Genomic DNA, 21,060 nt, shown 5'->3' with positions numbered 1-21,060 from the left:
AGGTTAACTGGTGACTCTAAATTGAGCGTAGGTGTGAATGTGAGTGTGAATGGTTGTCTGTGTCTATGTGTCAGCCCTGTGATGACCTGGCGACTTGTCCAGGGTGTACCCCGCCTTTCGCCCGTAGTCAGCTGGGATAGGCTCCAGCTTGCCTGCGACCCTGTAGAAGGATAAAGCAGCTTGAGATAATGAGATGAGATGAGATATTCAAAAGCATCACCTGCTTTTGAAAGCACTAAAGGATATGTTTAGAGGAGACGTGTATTACAAGAATTATAAACCGAAGTGTGAGAGGGCACTTCTTCTGGCTTTACTTTCGTGACACTGTAGTAAGAGTGGCTGCTTTTGTTGAAGCAGGAATAGGAGCACAGTAGCACTCGGACTGGAATAGTCTGAGAGTTTTTCATCCCAATGTCCTAGGAGAAATAAAGGCTTGCAGTGAGTATTTTTCACTTTCTACACAAGGAGCACAATTGCCATTGCAATATTGCTAACATATATTGCATATAATATTTTACACTATTATTGAATCAGTGTGCTACACCAATATAATACATTATTATCCATATGGACCACTTTTTTCATTGAATAAAAACATGTTCTATTCCCTTCTAGTGGGTTTCATTCATTTGGTTTGACAGCATGCAATTTTGTTAGCATATCACTTATCCTACGTGTATTACGTCACTCTATTCAATGGAGAATAAGCATCGAATACAAGACAATGTGACATCACATGTCAGAGACATGAAACTTCCGTGCTAGCAAGCGACTGTGACAATTTGTAAACAAACATGGCCGCCAGGTTTGCTTCGTTAAAATACGGAAAATTTTGAGAGAATTTTGAAAGAGAAAGACACGTTGAACACCCGTCTCGTCTTCAGCTCGTTCGATATCATGCTAGCTGAATGGAATATATATACTGGGTGTGATTTGCTGGGGGGGATGGTGGGGATCATCCCCCCCTCTGGTTTTTATCTCTGCTGAAAAAAAATCCTCGGGGACAACCCCGTCAATAAAACAAACAAACCAAAAAAAAAGTTGATATGACAGGCATGTTGTGACACAGTTTTCTATGGTCTACATTGCACTCACTTTCAAAATGACCCGAAGTGGCAGCTTTGATGTTCACGAACGTCCCCAGCAAATAGATACATTGTAGATAATAACAATATCTTTGCGTTCTATGCAGGGACGCAAACAGCGCGCCTTTTGGCGGATGCCGCCTTTTTCACGGCCGATTTTTTTTTTTAGGGGGGGCGTTGGAGTGTCTGATTATAGTTTCAAAGTAAATTCTGTATTAAAATTACTAAATAAGCAAATCCGTTACAGTCCATGAAACAGGAAGTATAAGGATGAGAAAAAAAACAGTTTAAATCGGAAAGCTGCGCACAATGTGAACTGCGCCATCAGAGCAAACTGTTCATTTAGTATTCATGTATTTTAGTGATTTTCGAGTCACTGTCCATTTAATCCGGAGGGAGAGAAACATCACAGCAACGCGACAAGCAATGCGAACTTTGTTGTGTGTTAGTGTTCGTGTATTTAGTCAGAGAGATAGGAAGATGAATTTACTATCTCTGGTTTAGTGTTCGTTTTCATTTAGTGTTATTCATTTGATATCATCGGATGTTATTGAGCTGTTAGCCTATTGTTACCTTAATTTTGTGACGTTTCATGATTAAAAAAAAAAACATCCCCCCTTCTGGTTTTTTGACAAATCGCACCCTGTATATATATATCTGGTAGACCACTCAACACCAGCCAATATTATTTAAGTATTCCCCATTCATGTGTGTGCTAAAGCTCGAAACAACACATAGTTATCTTCCTCTGTATCCCATTCATCTCAGGTTCCGATGTGTTGTGCATTCTGAGATACTTTTCTCCTCACCGTGGTTGTAAAGAGTGATGATTTGAGCTACAATGGCATGCAAAAGTTTGGGCACCCTTATTGAAAATGTCTGTTACTGTGAATAGTTAAGTGAGCAGAAGATGAACTGATCACCAAAAGGCATAAAGGTAAAGACGAGACATTTCTTTTCAGCGTTTTATGCAAGTATTATTTTTGTTTTGTACAATTGGAGAGTGAAAAAAGAAAAGGAACACCATGTGAAAGTTTGGGCACCCCAATACATTTGAGTTCTCAGGTAACTTTTACCAAGGTTCCAGACCTTAATTAGCTTATTGAGCTGTGGCTTGTTCAAATTCTTCATTAGGAAAGGTCAGATGATGCAGATTTCAAAGCTGTATAAATTCTCTGACTCCTCAAACTTGTCCCTAAAATCAACAGCCATGGGCTCCTCTAAGCAACTCCCTCACATTCTGAATAATAAAATAATTGATGCTCACAAAGCAGGAGAAGCTACGGTACAAGAATGTAGCAAAGTGTTTTCAGGTAGCTGTTTCCTCAGATTGTAATGTTATTAAATGGCAGTTAACAGAAACAGTGGAGATCAAGGTGAGGTCTGGAACATGAAGAAAACTTTCTGAAAGAACTGCTCATTGGATTGCTAGAAAGGCAAATAAAAACCCCTGTTTGACTGCAAAAGACCTTCAGAAAGATTGAGCAGACCCTGGAGTGGTGGTGCACTGTTCTACTATGCAGCGACACTTGAACAAATATGACCTTCATGGAAGAGTCATCAGAAGAAAACCGTTCCTGCGTCCAAGCCACAAAATTCAGCGTCTGAAGTTTGCAACTGAACATCTAAATAAGCCTGATGCATTCTGGAAACAAGTCCTGTGAACTGATGAAATCAAAATAGAACTTTTTGGCCACAATGTGCAAAGGTATGTTTGGAGAAAAAAGGGTGCCAAATTCCAGGAAAAGAACAAAACACCTCTCCAACTCTGAAGCATGGGTGTGGATCCATCATCCTTTGGGGTTGTGTTGCAGCCAGTGGCACAGGGCACATTTCATTGGTTGAGGGAAGCATGGAGTCGAAAAATACCAGCAAACGCTGGAAACAAACATCACATTATCTGTAAAAAAGTTGAAGTTAAAAAGAGGATGGGTCCTACAATAAGACGATGATCCAAAAAACACCTCAAAATCTACAATAGAATACCTCAAGAGGCACAAGCTGAAGGTTTTGCCCTGGCCCTCACAGTCCCCTGACCTAAACATCATTGAAAATCTGTGGATAGATCTCAAAAGAGATAACAAAATAACAAAAATAATCCTAGATTCCTATTTAATACTGTAGCAAAATTAACCAGGAATAAGTCCACTATAGACACATGCACACCTGCAGTATGTAATAGTAATGATTTCATGAATTTTTTTAATGACAAAATTGAGAATATCCGACAAAAAATTCAAACTACTAATTTAAGGTCAGACAATGTAAATGACCTTGTAGTTAACCATATAACTGTATCAGATCATCAATTAGAATGTTTTATTCCCCTTAAAGAAACTGAATTACTTTCATTAATCTCGGCATCAAACGCCTCAACTTGCGTACTAGATCTCTACACGTCTATTCAAACAGATAATATCTGAAGTAATTGAACCACTTCTAAAAATAATAAATTCTTCTCTCATGATTGGCTATGTACCCAAATCCTTTAAACTAGCAGTTATCAAACCCCTGATTAAAAAACCTGACCTTGATCCCTGTCAGCTGTCCAATTATCGGCCAATATCAAACCTCCCCTTTATCTCCAAGATCCTTGAAAAAGCTGTGGCACAACAGTTATGCTCATATTTACATAGGAATAACATCCATGAAATGTATCAGTCAGGATTTAGACCTCATCATAGCACAGAGACAGCTTTGGTTAAAGTAGTAAACAACCTACTGTTGGCGTCTGATCAGGGCTGTGTCTCGCTACATGTGTTGCTTGACCTTAGTGCAGCATTTGATACCATTGATCATTCCATTCTTCTGGATAGACTAGAAAATGTTGTGGGAGTTAAGGGAACAGCCCTCTCCTGGCTCAGGTCTTATTTAACTGATCGTTATCAGTATGTTGATATAAATGGTGACATTTCTAGACGTACTGAGGTAAAGTTTGGTGTTCCACAAGGTTCTGTCTTGGGTCCACTGCTTTTTTCTTTATACATGTTACCTCTGGGTGATATTATTCATAAACATTGTATTAGTTTCCACTCTTGTGCTGATGACACACAGTTGTACGTTTCTGCAAAACCTGATGAGAGACACCAGCTTAATAGAATTGAGGAATGTGTTAAGGACATTAGACACTGGATGCTTATTAATTTCCTTCTGCTTAACTCTGACAAGACTGAAGTACTTGTAGTAGGACCACATACAGCTAGAAGTAAGTTTTCTGATTACACAGTAACTCTGGATGGCCTTTCTGTTTCTTCACGTGCAGCAGTAAAAGACCTCGGAGTGATTATTGACCCCAGTCTTTCATTCGAAACTCACATTGATAACATTACCCAGATAGCTTTCCTTCATCTCAAAAATATTGCTAAGATAAGAAATTTAATGTCACTACATGACGCGGAAAAACTAGTTCATGCTTTCGTTACCTCCAGGTTGGATTATTGTAATGCCTTACTGTCTGGATGTTCCAATAAGTGCATAAACAAGCTCCAGTTAGTTCAAAATGCAGCAGCAAGAGTCCTTACTAGAACTAGAAAATATGACCACATCACCCCTCTCTTATCCACACTGCATAGGCTCCCAATCAAATTTCGCATTGATTATAAAATACTACTATTGACCTTTAAAGCACTAAATGGTCTCGCACCACAGTACCTGAGTGAACTTCTGCTCCTCTATGACCTACTTAGATCAAAAGGTGCAGGCTATCTGCTGGTACCTCGTATAGTGAAGGTTACATCAGGGGGCGGAGCCTTTTCTTACAAAGCCCCACAGTTATGGAACAGCCTTCCAAGTAGTGTTTGGGAATCAGACACAGTTTAAGTCTAAGCTGAAAACATATCTGTTTAATCAAGCCTTTTGTTAATGGTGTTTATGAGGTAAAGGTGTAGATCTGGAGGGTCCTCAGACAGAGTGTTTTGGTAAACTGGGATGTATGGATGCTGTCAGTCCCCACTCGCTTGCTCACTCGAGTTTGTTGACGGTGTAGTGGCTGGCTGCTTTATGTCCTGGGGCTCCCTCATGCCTGTGTTACCTTCTGGCTCTCCCCTTTTAGTTATGCTGTCATAGTTAGTTGCCGGAGTCCCTGCTTGTACTCAGTGCAATATGTATACTGTTCCTACTTATTCAGGTAACATTGGGCATACCTAACCACCTGTGTTTTCTCTCCTTCACTTTCTCCCCCCCTCCCCCAAATCTGTCCCTCTGAGTTACATGGAGTCAACAGGAAATCTTTTGGTGGAGAGGGTGGAGACCTCGACTGGCTCTCGTAGCCTGCAGGGAATTCTGTTGCATGTCCCAGACCCGGTGAAATGTAACTGAATTGTCTTGGCCAGCCCTAAGGGTCCCATCTGCATCCCATCATTGCTGAGGAGTGTGCTCCCATCACCCAATCAAGCATCCAGCCAGAGCAGGTCATGATAATTTTTAACCATATTAACATGCCATTGTTGTGTATTATGCCTGATGTCAGGACTCTCGTCTCTTACGAGCCTACCACACAGACTTAATACTTGTGTCATTTTTAGGGCATACCTAACAACCTGTGTTTTCTCTCCCCCTCCCCCCAAATCTGTCCCTCTGAGTTACATGTCGGTCCTGGGATCGAGATGCTGACCTCTTCTGCTCCTCGGACCTGCCTGATCCATCCTGGTGCCCTGTGTCTGGTTGGAGTCTCATCGCATCGCTCCTGTGGAGGACGGCCCCATGAGGACAGTTGAAAGTTACACCTGGAGGACGCTCTCGACTCTTACAGTAATGCTTTTATGGCTGAGGACTACAGTTGACTTGCTAACTTTAGGACTGCAGTGGTCATGAACAGTTTTGCACTCAAGTTTCCATCAATGAAGAGTTATAACATCAACGAAACTGACTCCATGTTAAAACTATTAATAGTCATGCTGTCTGTTGTTGCCCAAATGAGGATGGGTTCCCTTTTGAGTCTGGTTTCTCTCGAGGTTTCTTCCTCATGTCGTCTGAGGGAGTTTTTCCTTGCCACCATCGCCACAGGCTTGCTCATTGGGGATAGATTAGGCATAAAATTAGCTCATGTTTTAAGTCGTTCAAATTCTGTAAAGCTGCTTTGCAACAATGTTTATTGTTAAAAGCGCTATACAAATAAACTTGACTTGACTTGACTTGAAAAGAGCAGTGCATGCAAGACAGCCCAAGAAACTTGTCGAACTGGAAGCCTTTTGCAAGGACGAATGTGTTAAAATCCCACAGGTAAGAACTGAAAGATTATTAGCTAGATGTAAAAAGTGTTTACAAGCTGTGATACTTGTCAAAGGTGGTGTTACTAGGTACTAACCATGCAGGGTGCCCAAACTTTTGCTTCGGTCCCTTTTCCTTGCTTGTCATTTTGAAAATGTAAAAGATGAAAATTTAAAAAATGTTTTTGCTTTAAATATAAAGGGAATGAGTCATCTTTAACTTTATGCCTTAACTGTTCACAGTCACAGCAGTTTTGACCAGGGGTGCCCAAACTTTTGCATACCACTGTACTTTAGCCTTCCTGTCAGCTCACACCAGTGTGGTCATTCTGCTCTGACTTCTCTCACAAAGCATTTCTGCCCACAGAACTCCCTGGATGTTTTTTGTTTTCTTTACCAACTCTAGAGTCTGTGATGTGTCTGAAATTCCCACGAGCTCAGCAGTTTCTAAAATATTCAAACCAGCCCATCTGGCACCAACAACTACACCATGGTCAAAGTCACTGAAATTACATTTTTCCTCATTCTGATGTATGATGGAAACATTAACTGAAGCCCTATATATGTGTCGCACCACTGGATTTTTGTCATGCCAGATGTGCTTTTTATCCCCTGCCATGAAGTGCGCAGGGGGGTATAGGTATGGAGTCCGTCCGTCCATCTGTCCATCCGTTTCAATCTGGACAAGTTTTCTCAGAAACTATGTAAGCTACATCAATGAAACTTTGTGTGCTCATATTACTATTCATGATCCAAGTTGAGTTTGAAAATCATTTACAATTAATTATTATTTTCAGAGTTTTGGCCCTTGATTTTCGTGATTGGACTTTGTACAAGTGGACTCAATTTAGACACGTTTTCTCAGAAACTAGATAAGCTTCATCAATTAAACTTTGCGTGCTCATACTACTGAAAAAAGCTGGGTAGTGTTTTATGAAATTGTCATCGCATTTAAAATTATGACATCATAAGTCAATATTAAAGCAATGGGCTTATAAGTGAATTCCAAAATATCAAAAGAGACATTCGCCAAGGCAGCGTGCTTTCTCCTGATCTCTTCTCATTGTACAGTGAATATGTAACGCGAGAAACTACAGAAACTATTCGATATAATCAATACTGAGAATGAAAAGTTAGGACTATCCTGACAGTGGTGCTTGAAAGTTTGTGAACCCTTTAGAATTTTCTATATTTCTGCATAAATATGACCTAAAACATCATCAGATTTTCACACAAGTCCTAAAAGCAGATAAAGAGAACCCAGTTAAACAAATGAGACAAAAATATTATACTCTGTCATTTATTTACTGAGGAAAATGATCCAATATTACATATCTGTGAGTGGCAAAAGTTTATGTAAACCTCTAAGATTAGCAGGTAATTTGAAGGTGAAATTAGAGTCAGGTGTTTTCAAATCAATGGGATGACAATCAGGTGTGAGTGGGCACCCTGTTTTATTTAAAGAACAGGGATCTATCAAAGTCTGATCTTCACAACACATGCTTGTGGAAGTGTATCATGGCACGAACAAAGGAGATTTTTGAGGACCTCAGAAAAAGCATTGGTGATGCTCATCAGGCTGGAAAAGGTTACAAAACCATCTGTAAAGAGTTTGGACTCCACCAATCCACAGTCAGACAGATTGTGTACAAATGGAGGAAATTCAAGACCATTGTTACCCTCCCCAGGAGTGGTCGACCAACAGAGATCACTCCAAGAGCAAGGCGTGTAATAGTCGGCGAGGTCACAAAGGACCCCAGGGTAACTTCTAAGCAACTGAAGGCCTCTCTCACATTGGCTAATGTTAATGTTCATGAGTCCACCATCAGGAGAACACTGAACAACAATGGTGTGTATGGCAGGGTTGCAAGGAGAAAGCCACTGCTCTCCAAAAAGAACGTTGCTGCTCATCTGCAGTTTGCTAAAGATCACGTGGACAAGCCAGAAGGCTACTGGAAAAATGTTTTGTGGATGGATGAGACCAAAATAGAACTTTTTGGTTTAAATGAGAAGCGTTATGTTTGGAGAAAGGAAAACACTGCATTCCAGCATAAGAACCTTATCCCATCTGTGAAACATGGTGGTGGTAGTATCATGGTTTGAGCCTGTTTTGCTGCATCTGGGCCAGGACGGCTTGCCGTCATTGATGGAACAATGAATTCTGAATTATACCAGCAAATTCTAAAGGAAAATGTCAGGACATCTGTCCATGAACTGAATCTCAAGAGAAGGTGGGTCATGCAGCAAGACAACGACCCTAAGCACACAAGTCGTTCTACCAAAGAATGGTTAAAGAAGAATAAAGTTAATGTTTTGGAATGGCCAAGTCAAAGTCCTGACCTTAATCCAATGGAAATGTTGTGGAAGGACCTGAAGCGAGCAGTTCATGTGAGGAAACCCACCAACATCCCAGAGTTGAAGCTGTTCTGTACGGAGGAATGGGCTAAAATTCCTCCAAGCCGGTGTGCAGGACTGATCAACAGTTACCGCAAACGTTTAGTTGCAGTTATTGCTGCACAAGGGGGTCACACCAGATACTGAAAGCAAAGGTTCACATACTTTTGCCACTCAGAGATATGTAATATTGGATCATTTTCCTCAATTAATAAATGACCAAGTATAATATTTTTGTCTCATTTGTTCAACTGGGTTCTCTTTATCTACTTTTAGGACTTGTGTGAAAATCTGATGATGTTTTAGGTCATATTTATGCAGAAATATAGAAAATTCTAAAGGGTTCACAAACTTTCAAGCACCACTGTACCACTTTTAACACCATCCACAACTGAGACAAGTATTGTTCTTCCTTCTGCCATAAAAATCAGCAAATGATATTTTGTTTCGTAGTGAAAATGCATCGATCGTGCAAGCGCAGTTTTCACGCAACATTCGCTTAGTGGTGCTAATAGTTCACCACGTGTTTTCTTGACCTTCCGAGCAGCATTTTGTGGTCTGTTGCTCAACAAATCTGGGAAATTCATCAATAATCTACAGTCGAGATTGTCTCCTGATGGTTCTGTGTATCATCTGTAGTCAGTGCTTGGAAAATGGACCATTTTAGGTTGCGTGCACATGATTTCATATCAGATTTACCGTCACTTCCCTTGGTCCATTTTCACTTTGGTGTGTATTTCCTGCATGTGGAGGCTTGGTAGTTTAATGCATGAGGCATAATTCAAAATCCATTATCTGAGCATGTGGTTTGAAAATCTGGCGGACTGATATATATGTATATGATTTTAAGCATTAAGTGCTGCCCCTTGAGGCCACTTGTGTGAATGATACGTGCACAGGAGATCCTAATAAACTGGCCATTTTTAATCGTATATGCACATGGACAAATAGATTTCTTTCGCATATTATATAATGAATAGTTCATCTTTCTATTCGGGTTATTCAACTCATTTTTTTCCCCTCATTTGCGAATCTGGAGTGTACGTGCACCTTTCGCAGGTTGATGAACTGCATACACTCCAGCCAGGTGGTCAGAAACGGCTCAAAGCAAACAGCACACCTTCCAAACTGGGAAAGCATCGTCTGTATATCTGGAAGGAGCAGTGAAGCCATGGATACCGTAGACGACTTATTTAAATGTTCTTTCAGGATGAATCTGGCAGCTTGTTCTTGAGCAGAAAACAATGTTATCAGTTGTCAAAGTACCCACCTGTTCAATTCCTATTTTTTCCTCTCTCCTGCTTCAGTGTGAATCGTGATTATTACCACCTGTCTCTTCTCATTAGTTTCATTAGATCTCATTAACCAGTGTATATACTTCTTTGTTTGGCTGATGTTATACAGCATCTCTGAGCTGTGTCCTAGTTTCATAGTCTCCAAGCTTTTATTTTCACACCTCTCCAAGTCACAGCAAATTCTGGTTTTGGCCTCTGCCTGTCACGTTTGGATAAATGTGAATTTGCCTGTGACATTCTGCCTGTGAACAGCAAAAGAAATTTTACATTCAGCTGCTGCTGCCTTGACTATTTTACAGTATGAATGATTTCAGGCATCCATTTTGAAATGTCTGGTGTGAGTTACAGCAGAAGATTTCACTATTTAGAATGTTGCACAGTCAGAAAACATCTTTCTGTGTGTACAATAATATTACTGGAACCTTAGATCTTTTTGTCACATTAAAAAAAAAAAAAAACAGGGCTATGCTTTGACCCTGGGGTCCTTGAACCCCACACTAAGAACTATAGCCCCTCACCTTTAATGAGAGAACTTCCTCCTCTTGAGTGGATGTGAACAGCTCAAACCGAATGAGGTCGTTTCTCTCAAAGTAATAATTCTTCCAGCTCAAGAATGTGGAACTGTGGGATATAAACAAGCTCTTTGTAGACTAATTGTAAGGTTTTATTCCTTTGTAAGGATAAATAATTGTAAGTATTTATTCTTGACCAAGAAGGCAGTAATTTATTTTGTGACAAAATTGTAAGGATTTATTTTTAATATTGTTCTGTCCGCCCTGTGATGACCTGGCGACTTGTCCAGGGTGTACCCCGCCTTTCGCCCGTAGTCAGCTGGGATAGGCTCCAGCTTGCCTGCGACCCTGTAGAAGGATAAAGCGGCTAGAGATAATGAGATGAGATGAGATTGTTCTGTCCTGTTCTATTTTACTATTTCAGCTAGAAGGCATTGAATTCTGTGCAACTTGACCAAGTTACTGTGTGACCTTCTGTCTAAGCTAGACACGTTGCTCGAGACGTAATACTGATATCTTTTGGAACATTCTATCTCTGACCTAAGGTTGTGCGTAAATGTTGATGTCTGTTAGAACATCTGCTAATATGAAATGTATACAGGATATATTTTCACTCACACACATATTGATGGAATTAAGATGTGTTTTGCTCAGTCCAAGGTTTACTGACCTACGTCATCATACCATCACACCATAGTCTGACATCCTACGACGCACACACATAGCACAGACACACCCACACACACCCACAGCTGCATATCCAACGTGTATTTGGGACTAAAAGTTAGATTTAAAGCCATGATTTAAGTTAGTTTTATAGCTACATGTGATTTAGAATTGTTAGATTTAACCAGTCTCTTCAGTGTTGAATTTGAAATTGAAATGATTGAATGTTAGATTTAATGTTAATTTTAAAGCAGCATTAAGTGATTCATGTTAGTTTTATAGATTTATATTAGCCTTATTGCTGCACAAGGTGTTAAGACTTTATGATTTTAATATTTTAGAGCTTTTTAAGATCCTTTATTATTTTAGACTATTACATATACTATAACAGTGATTTTAAACTATTCCTGTGTAACCTGACCTTGGTCCAGTGGAGAAGACACTTCTTTGTTAGACTAAACATAGTCTTTGTTTAAAATTGTCATGATTGATCCAAGGTTTCACTCACATACACACGTATAAAACCCCTGTATATTCTCATCTCAGGGGGGACTTGTGAATAAAAATGCGAACTACTTTGTGGGGTTCCTGTCTTTCTTTCACGACTCACCCCCAGACATCTGGGTGACACGGGGGGACTGATCTCGAGATGAAAAAAAAAACCTAACACTAATTTAAAAAAAAAAATCACGATATTATCCCCTACATGCCACCACATTCATAATTTTTATCATTCATACACGACAGATTTTTTTATCTTATTTAGTTCTTGAATTTGGAGAAAATATGTACATTTAGCTATCGAATTATTCTTGATACAGTATATAGACATACAGATTTTCCTGACAATTGTTCTGACACAAATCCCCGAGTAGATGGAGTTACTGTGACCAATAAATAAACTTCACATCAATCAAATCAATTCAAGTTCTGAAGTGTTTTATTCCTCTTATACCACAGCAATTGTCCATCTGTACATCCATCCATCCTGTTTATCCATCAGGGTCACAGGGGAAGCTGGAGCCAATCTCAGCTGACTTCGGGTGAGAGGTAGGTCACCAATCTATTGCAGGGCTAGCACAAAGATGGACACCTATTCACATTTATATTCACACCTACAGGCAATTTAGAGTAGCCAGTTGACCGAATCTGCATGTCTTTGGACTGTAGGAGGAAACCAGAGCACCCGGAGGAAACCCACGCAGGTACGTGGAAAACATGCAAACTCCACACAGAAAGGCCGCAGTCAGCCACTGGACTCAAACCCAGAACCTGCTTGCTGTGAGGCGACAGTGCTAACCACTGCACCAGCACCTAGCAATTTTCCAAGAATTTATTTTTTTATGTCATAATTTTATTCGTTTGTAGTTGCAGTTATAGAGGATATTACATGGTTGCATGAAGATATGAAGTTTATCTTCGAGTGGTGAATATATATATGAGTGAGTGTAGCGAACATATTTTTCAAAATGAGAAGATAAACTTCATATCTTTGCACCACCATGTAATGTTCTTTATATTATATAGACACATCCACACACACAAAAAAAACCTAGAACTGTGAGTAAACTCACTATGGAATACCCCCTGCTTGGCATCATACATTGCCAGATGTAAGGGAATAAGTTGAATTATCTCCCCTTTGAAACATCGGACCAGGATTATTTTCCTTCATGTACATCTGCAGATGGTATACAGCAACTGTGTAAAGTTTCATCAAAATCCATCAAACTGTTTTGGAGGAGTTGCGCTTACAAGACACATGGACAGACAGGGTGATTCCTATATATAATAAGATTAATTTTGAACTGGTTCGCCATTTTGACAATGCGTGTCTAGTCAGTGGGAAAACACTGGGAGTGACATCATCCGTCCATCCATTATCTGTAGCCGCTTATCCTGTTCTACAGGGTCGCAGGCAAGCTGGAGCCTATCCCAGCTGACTACGGGCGAAAGGCGGGGTACACCCTGGACAAGTCACCAGGTCATCACAGGGCTGACACATAGACACAGACAACCATTCACACTCACATTCACACCTACGGTCAATTTAGAGTCACCAGTTAACCTAACCTGCATGTCTTTGGACTGTGGGGGAAACCGGAGCACCCGGAGGAAACCCACGCGGACACGGGGAGAACATGCAAACTCCACACGGAAAGGCCCTCGCCGGCTGCTGGGCTCGAACCCAGGACTTGCTGTGAGGTGACAGCGCTAATCACTACACCACCATGCCGCTCCGAGTTACATCATTGGAGTAAAATATCAGGAAATATGTCACTTAGATCCGTGAGGTATTTCATATAAAAGATGCGAGTTTTTCAACATGAGAAGATAAACTTCATATCTTCAAGCCAATGTGTGATTTTCTTTTTATTATATAGACACAATCACAATTAAAACGTACCCAAATTTATCAAAACAACAATTCATTGATTTCCTCACGAGTGACATATATGTACCAGCTAGGAGGTCCGTATCGTGAAATACCGTGACCGAGGTCTTGAAAGTACTGACCGAGGCCTCTGAGCCGAGGTCAGTATTCAAGGCCGAGGTTACAGTATTTCACCATACGGACCGACCTTAAGCTGGTAAATAATGTATTAATTTTTTTCTTTACTAAATTCTAACAGAAAACAAGAGCACCCGAAAGAGAAAACCGAGCCGAGCCGCCATTTTGAATCCTCATTCACGGCTGTAATGCAAATTGCTTCCTCCTCGGTATACAAGTGCACTTCCATGGCAGGAAAAAAACTACATTTTGCCACCTATGTAGTCCCCTATTTATACAAAATTGAATCATTCAGGATTCAGCCATGTTTTTGCTCGGCGTTCGCAAGTTACAGGTTTTTAGCTTTCTCCTGAAATGTTTTCTTTTATTTCTTCTTCCTCAGGGTAGTAAAACTCGCTTCCGCTGTGAACACTGTCATTATCGCTATCCATGCTGTAAAATTAATGCCATTTTGAATTCTCATTCACGGCTGTAATGCAAATGGCTTCCTCCTCGGTATACAAGTGCACTTCCATGGCAGGAAAAAAACTACATTTTGCCGTCTATGTAGTCCCCTATTTATACAAATAGGAGTCATTTAGGATTCAGCCATGTTTTTGCTCGGCATTAGCAGCAGTTACAGGTTTTTAGCTTTCTCCTGAAATGTTTTCTTTTATTTCTTCTCCCTCAGGGTAGTAAAACTCACTTTCGCTGTGAACACTGTTGTTATTGCTATCCATGCTGTAAAATTAATGCTATTCTCCAGAGAAATGCGAAAATAAATGTTGACAAAAATTGCTACCATGTTTTTTGTTGTTGTGAACGAGCGAGTCGCCAGAGGTCCGTAACTGGGGTCCATAACTGGGGTCTGTATCGTAGGATACGGACGCACGCGCCAGCCAATCAGAGCGCAGGATTTGATGGAAACCGGACCGCGAAAAAATAAAGAGATTTATGTCACAGTTTTGATTCTCCATGTCCTGGATGTAGTTCGTACAAAAAATATGGGTGGTGTATTTCCCAGTAAAACATTTGTGTCCATATAATATAATGCCGTAGTGTCCGCAAAACAAGTTAGTTCCTGGTATCACATATTATAACAGCTATAAACAATTGCTCTTTCATCTCTCTTGAAGTAGTTATGTCACGAAGAAAACACATAGTGCAAAGTGCTCTGTCCTGAAGACTTCAGCATTTCAGAAAGTTATGGTTTTAAATCTGATTGTTACAAGGCGCTGACACTGGAGACTCCTTCCAAAAGCAAAAAGTAAACTTCACCGGTACACTTATACTTTTTGTATCCGTCAATGTGCAGGGTTGTTACTATAGGATACGATCATGAAGTGGAACAAGTGCCTTAATATAAACCTTGCTGAAACTAGTGTCAATGCTGCTGTTATACAACCCCGATTCCAAAAAAGTTGGGACAAAGTACAAATTGTAAGTAAAAATGGAATGCAATGATGTGGAAGTTTCAAAATTCCATATTTTATTCAGAATAGAACATAGATGACATATCAAATGTTTAAACTGAGAAAATGTATCATTTAAAGAGAAAAATTAGGTGATTTTAAATTTCATGACAACAACACATCTCAAAAAAGTTGGGACAAGGCCATGTTTACCACTGTGAGACATCCCCTTTTCTCTTTACAACAGTCTGTAAACGTCTGGGGACTGAGGAGACAAGTTGCTCAAGTTTAGGGATAGGAATGTTAACCCATTCTTGTCTAATGTAGGATTCTAGTTGCTCAACTGTCTTAGGTCTTTTTTGTCGTATCTTCCGTTTTATGATGCGCCAAATGTTTTCTATGGGTGAAAGATCTGGACTGCAGGCTGGCCAGTTCAGTACCCGGACCCTTCTTCTACGCAGCCATGATGCTGTAATTGATGCAGTATGTGGTTTGGCATTGTCATGTTGGAAAATGCAAGGTCTTCCCTGAAAGAGACGTCGTCTGGATGGGAGCATATGTTGCTCTAGAACCTGGATATACCTTTCAGCATTGATGGTGTCTTTCCAGATGTGTAAGCTGCCCATGCCACATGCACTAATGCAACCCCATACCATCAGAGATGCAGGCTTCTGAACTGAGCGCTGACAACAACTTGAGTCGTCCTTCTCCTCTTTAGTCCGAATGACACGGCGTCCCTGATTTCCATAAAGAACTTCAAATTTTGATTCGTCTGACCACAGAACAGTTTTCCACTTTGCCACAGTCCATTTTAAACGAGCCTTGGCCCAGAGAAGACGTCTGCACTTCTGGATCATGTTTAGATACGGCTTCTTCTTTGAACTATAGAGTTTTAGCTGGCAACGGCGGAGGGCACGGTGAATTGTGTTCACAGATAATGTTCTCTGGAAATATTCCTGAGCCCATTTTGTGATTTCCAATACAGAAGCATGCCTGTATGTGATGCAGTGCTGTCTAAGGGCCCGAAGATCACGGGCACCCAGTATGGTTTTCCGGCCTTGACCCTTACGCACAGAGATTCTTCCAGATTCTCTGAATCTTTTGATGATATTATGCACTGTAGATGATGATATGTTCAAACTCTTTGCAATTTTACACTGTCGAACTCCTTTCTGATATTGCTCCACTATTTGTCGGTGCAGAATTAGGGGGATTGGTGATCTTCTTCCCATCTTTACTTCTGAGAGCCGCTGCCACTCCAAGATGCTCTTTTTATACCCAGTCATGTTAATGACCTATTGCCAATTGACCTAATGAGTTGCAATTTGGTCCTCCAGCTGTTCCTTTTTTGTACCTTTAACTTTTCCAGCCTCTTATTGCCCCGTCCCAACTTTTTTGAGATGTGTTACTGTCATGAAATTTCAAATGAGCCAATATTTGGTATGAAACTTCAAAATGTCTCACTTTCGACATTTGATATGTTGTCTATGTTCTATTGTGAATACAATATCCGTTTTTGAGATTTGTAAATTATTGCATTCCGTTTTTATTTACAATTTGTACTTTGTCCCAACTTTTTTGGAATTGGGGTTGTACAAAGTGAATCAACCTTTGGACCATTCAGAATCGAGAATTCAACAGTGGTGTGGGATAAATAACTTTAAATTTGCCTTGGGTTTCATCTGAAAATTTCATTTAAAAATGTATTTAAGAAATGTTTGTCATGTTTTAATGCGAATTGTGTCATTTATAAACAAAATGATATTTTGTCAGAGCCCTTTTTTGTTACAATAGCAAATGTTTTTCAAAATGTCAGTGACTTACATCAACTGGAAACTTAGACAGATGGTTACCAGCAATATCTAACATCTTCAGATTTTTCCATCCAAGAATTCCCTTTGGAAAAAACTGGAAATGTTTTGATTCATTCCAGGACTACCGTGTAGCAATGCATTAAACATACAGGATATGTACTGTATTGGTCGAAACAACTGGAAACCCAGAACCCACCTCTGGTAACTCTCTGAGACTGTTTCTAGCCAAGCTCAGTTTCCTCAGACGTGTTAACTTACACAACTCCTGCGGAATTTCACTCAGCTTATTCCTGGCTACATTCATCTCCGTCAACTTGCTTACCAGCCCCAACTCAGCAGGAATCTCTTCTAGCTGATTGTCTGCAATACTGAATCTTTCCAAACTTGAAAGGCTGTAAATGAAAACAATCGAAAGCCACATTCACATTTTGAATTGCAACTCGAGTCAATATCACACGCAGTATGAAAGCTGACAAGACAATTCACCTCTTTATAGCTTTAGGAATGATTTTGATTTTGTTGTGGCTCAAGTTGAGAACAATAAGGTTTGAAAGACCCTCTGAAAAAAAAGTATTTAAATAAACAACATTTAATTTGCAATGCAATCACACTGTGTATAATTATAGTGCATTGTACATTCATTAATTAAGTCTTAAACAGAATTTTTTTTTTTTGCTATTTTTGTATTTATGGTCACCCAGGTCTAGATTACAATAAGTAGCTCGAACCCAGGACCTTCCAGAATGCCTTCCAGAAATATTGGCACCCCAAAATTAACATATAAAAGAACAAGAAGACAGAGTCATCTCTATCCCCCGCCATATACACACACACACACACACACACACACACACACACATACATATACTAGTGCATCTCAAAAAATTAGAATATTGTGAAAAAGTTCAATATTTTCCATCAGTGATTTAAGAAAGTGAAAACGTTATATATTATAGACTCATTACACGTAAACTAAAATGTTTCAAGCATTTTTCTATTTTAATTTTAATCAGTATGGCTGTGGCAGCGGGGGCGTGGTCAAGCATCGGTCTGTGACCAGAGGGCGGAGTCAGGGAAGGTAAGTGGCAGAATCACTGCACCTGATGTCAATTAATGTGTTTGTGTGTCTTCCCCAGTGACCGCGCCCTATTTAAGGAGAGAGAGCGAGAGCAGAGGGAGCTCTCTCCCCAACCAGACGACTGATGTGTGTGCGTGTGTCTGAGTGTCTGGGAGAGTGGTGTAACGCTGAAAAGTGTAACAATAAGAAGAGTTTTGTGAACTCAGTTCTGGCCTGCCGTCCTTCTGTGCTCCACCCACCCATACGAACTGTCACAGTGGCATACAGAAAAAAAAAACATAAAAAAAGTCTCAAAATATTAGAATATTTCATTTCGAGTTTGAGTAAAACAGTATGAACACAGTGTATCTCTCGGTCTAGTTCAGTACACACAACCACAATCATGGGGAAGACTGCTGACTTGACTGTTGTCCAGAAGATGCTCACTGATGCCCTCCACAAGGAGGGTAAGCCACAAAAGGTCATTGCTGAAAAGGGTGGCTGGAAAAGGTGCACAAGCAACAGGGATGGCCGCAGTCTTGAGAGGATTGTCAAGAAAAGTTGATTCAAGAACTTGGGAGAGCTTCACAAGGAGTGGACTGAGGCTGGTGTCAGTGTATCAAGACCCATCACGAACAGACATCTTCAAGAAAGGGGATACAACTTTCGCATTCCTAATATCAAGCTACTCCTGAGCCAGAGACAATGTCAGAAGTGTCTTATCCGGGCTAAGGAGAGAAAGAAATGGACTGTTGCTCAGTGGTCCAAAGTCCTCTTTTCAGATGAAAGTAGATTTTGCATTTAATTTGGAAATCACGGTTCTAGAGTCTGGAGGAAGAGTGGAGAGGCACAGAATCCAAGGTGTTTGAAGCCCAGTGTGAAGTTTCCACAGTCTGTGATGATTTGGGGTGCCATGTCATCTGCTGGTGTTGGTCCACTGTATTTTATCAAGTCCAAAGTCAACACAGCCATCTACCAGGAGATTTTAGAGCACTTCATGCTTCCATCTGCTGATGAGCTTTTTGGAGATGCTGATTTCCTTTTCCAGCAGGACTTAGCACCTACCCACAGTGCCAAAACTACTACCAAATGGTTTGCTGACCATGATATTACTGTGTTTGATTGGCCAGCCAACTTGCCTGACCTGAACCCCATAGAGAATCTATGGGGTATTGTCAAAAGGAAGATGAGAAACACCTGACCCAAAAATACAGATACGCTGAAAGCCACTATCAAAGCAACCCGGGCTTCAATAACACCTCAGCAGTGCCACAGACTGATCACCTCTATGCCACACCGCATTGATACAGTAATTCATGGTAAAGGAGCCCCAACCAAGTATTGAGTGTATAAATGAATATACTTTTCAGAAGTTGGACATTTCTGTATTGTAAATCCTTTTTTTGATTGATCTTAGAGAATATTCTAATAATTTGAGATACTGGATTTCTGATTTTCATGAGCTATAAGCCACAATCATCAAAATTAAAACAAAAAAGGATTTAAATATTTCACTTTACATGTAATGAATATAGAATATATGAAAGTTTACCTTTTTGAATTAAAATGAAAAAAAGGAACTTTTTCATGGTATTCTAATTTTTTGAGATGCACTAGTATATACACCAAGTTTCAAGATATTATTTGTCACATTTTTCAAGTTGTGCTGCAGGAACCCAATCCTACTTCTTTACACTGACCTCAGCAGCCCATGGCATAAACCCACCAGACCTTTAGTCCAGGTGAGCTAAAAATGAAAATTTCTCACATTTCTTAGTCTCAAAAGGCACATATACATTACTTAATCAACACATATACCAACTTTCAAGACCATACCACTCATAGTTTTCAAGTTCTGCTCCAGAAACAAAACCTACCCCTAAGGCGTAAGAGAACTACCCCTAAGAGACTAAGTCTGAAACTGTTTCCATGGAAACATGAAAAATTAAAATTTCTCAAATTTCTTAGTATGAAAAGGCACATCTACATCACCTTGTTAACATGTATACCAAGTTTCAAATCCGTATCATGAATAGTTTTGGATATATGCTCCGGAAACGAACGTTGCTCTTAGAAACTAAGTCAAAATCTATTTTTTATGTAAAAATTAAAAAAATACTTTTTTCCAAAATTCCAAAATAGCAAAAGGCACCAGTTCACATGTTGCTTGATATGTATACAAAGTTTCATGAAGATATCTTCAGTAGTTTTAAAGATATGGCCCGGAAACGAAAACGTGACCAGATGGACAGACGGACGGATGGAACCCATTTCTATATCCCCTACCAAACTTCGTTTGGGCGGGGGATAATAACATGAGCACTAAGTGATGTTTTGAGCTCAAGTATACAGGGATACTGTTTAGTTTTATATATTTACTAGTTTCAAACACAAAGTTTTTTTAGTAGTACAGTTTATCCAGCAAAACACTGGCTTTAATATGACTTGAGTTAATATTTTGTTCTGCCTGCCCTGGAAAAAATAACAACACTCTTCCTGTAATAGCAAAATTGGAGATACTTTCTACATACAGGTCTCTGCCTGTGGATTTCCCTCTTCAATTCTGACCAGAGGTTTTCAGCAGGACTCCAAATCCAAAGACTGACATGCTTCTTGACAGACCTTTGACTTTATGGCCCTTTAACCATTTCTGTGACTCGAGTCATGCTTAGCCAAGTCAGAATGTTGTCCTGGGAGCAGCTTCTCCTATATAAGCTGTGGACATCTCTAGCTTTCTCAGTGTTACCCTTGGTCTCTGGGTTCCTTCTTTGATTAATGCCCTCATTATCCAGTCACTGAATTTTGGTAGATGAGCTCCTGTAGATGCTGTTGAGACATATTCATATTCATTCTGTTATTTAATTTACTAAAACTGCACAAGCAGGAATTCTGGTGAACTGAATACGATGATACACACCGATCAGCTATAACATAATGACCACTGACAGGTGGACAAACTGCTGAAAAAGTGAATGCTGGCTAAAACACAAAGGTGTCCGCATTAACTTTTTCAGCAGTTTGTGTAACAGTAGCTCTTCTGTGGGATTGGACCGTATGGGCTATCCTTCGTGCTTCATGAGAATCAATGAGCCTTCGACACCCATGACCCTGTCGCCGATTCACTGGT

The 21,060-nt window shown here is 40.0% G+C and overlaps 1 protein-coding gene across 1 annotated transcript in view; it reads right to left on the bottom strand.

The window, feature by feature from the left end:
- Positions 1-248: 248 nt before the first annotated feature.
- Positions 249-21,060, bottom strand: part of lrrc69 (leucine rich repeat containing 69) — a 34,926-nt gene continuing 14,114 nt past the window's right edge. The window contains 7 exon segments of the mRNA XM_060903941.1: positions 249-416; positions 9,737-9,909; positions 10,493-10,574; positions 10,576-10,602; positions 16,887-16,958; positions 17,073-17,268; positions 17,363-17,435. Of these exon segments, the coding sequence (XP_060759924.1) occupies positions 249-416; positions 9,737-9,909; positions 10,493-10,574; positions 10,576-10,602; positions 16,887-16,958; positions 17,073-17,268; positions 17,363-17,435 (791 nt within the window).

This window comes from Neoarius graeffei, chromosome 22, assembly GCF_027579695.1.
Source record: "Neoarius graeffei isolate fNeoGra1 chromosome 22, fNeoGra1.pri, whole genome shotgun sequence".
NCBI classification, from domain to species: Eukaryota; Metazoa; Chordata; class Actinopteri; order Siluriformes; family Ariidae; genus Neoarius; species Neoarius graeffei.
Note: the sequence above shows the minus strand (reverse complement) of the source record. Positions and strands in the feature narration are given on the sequence as shown.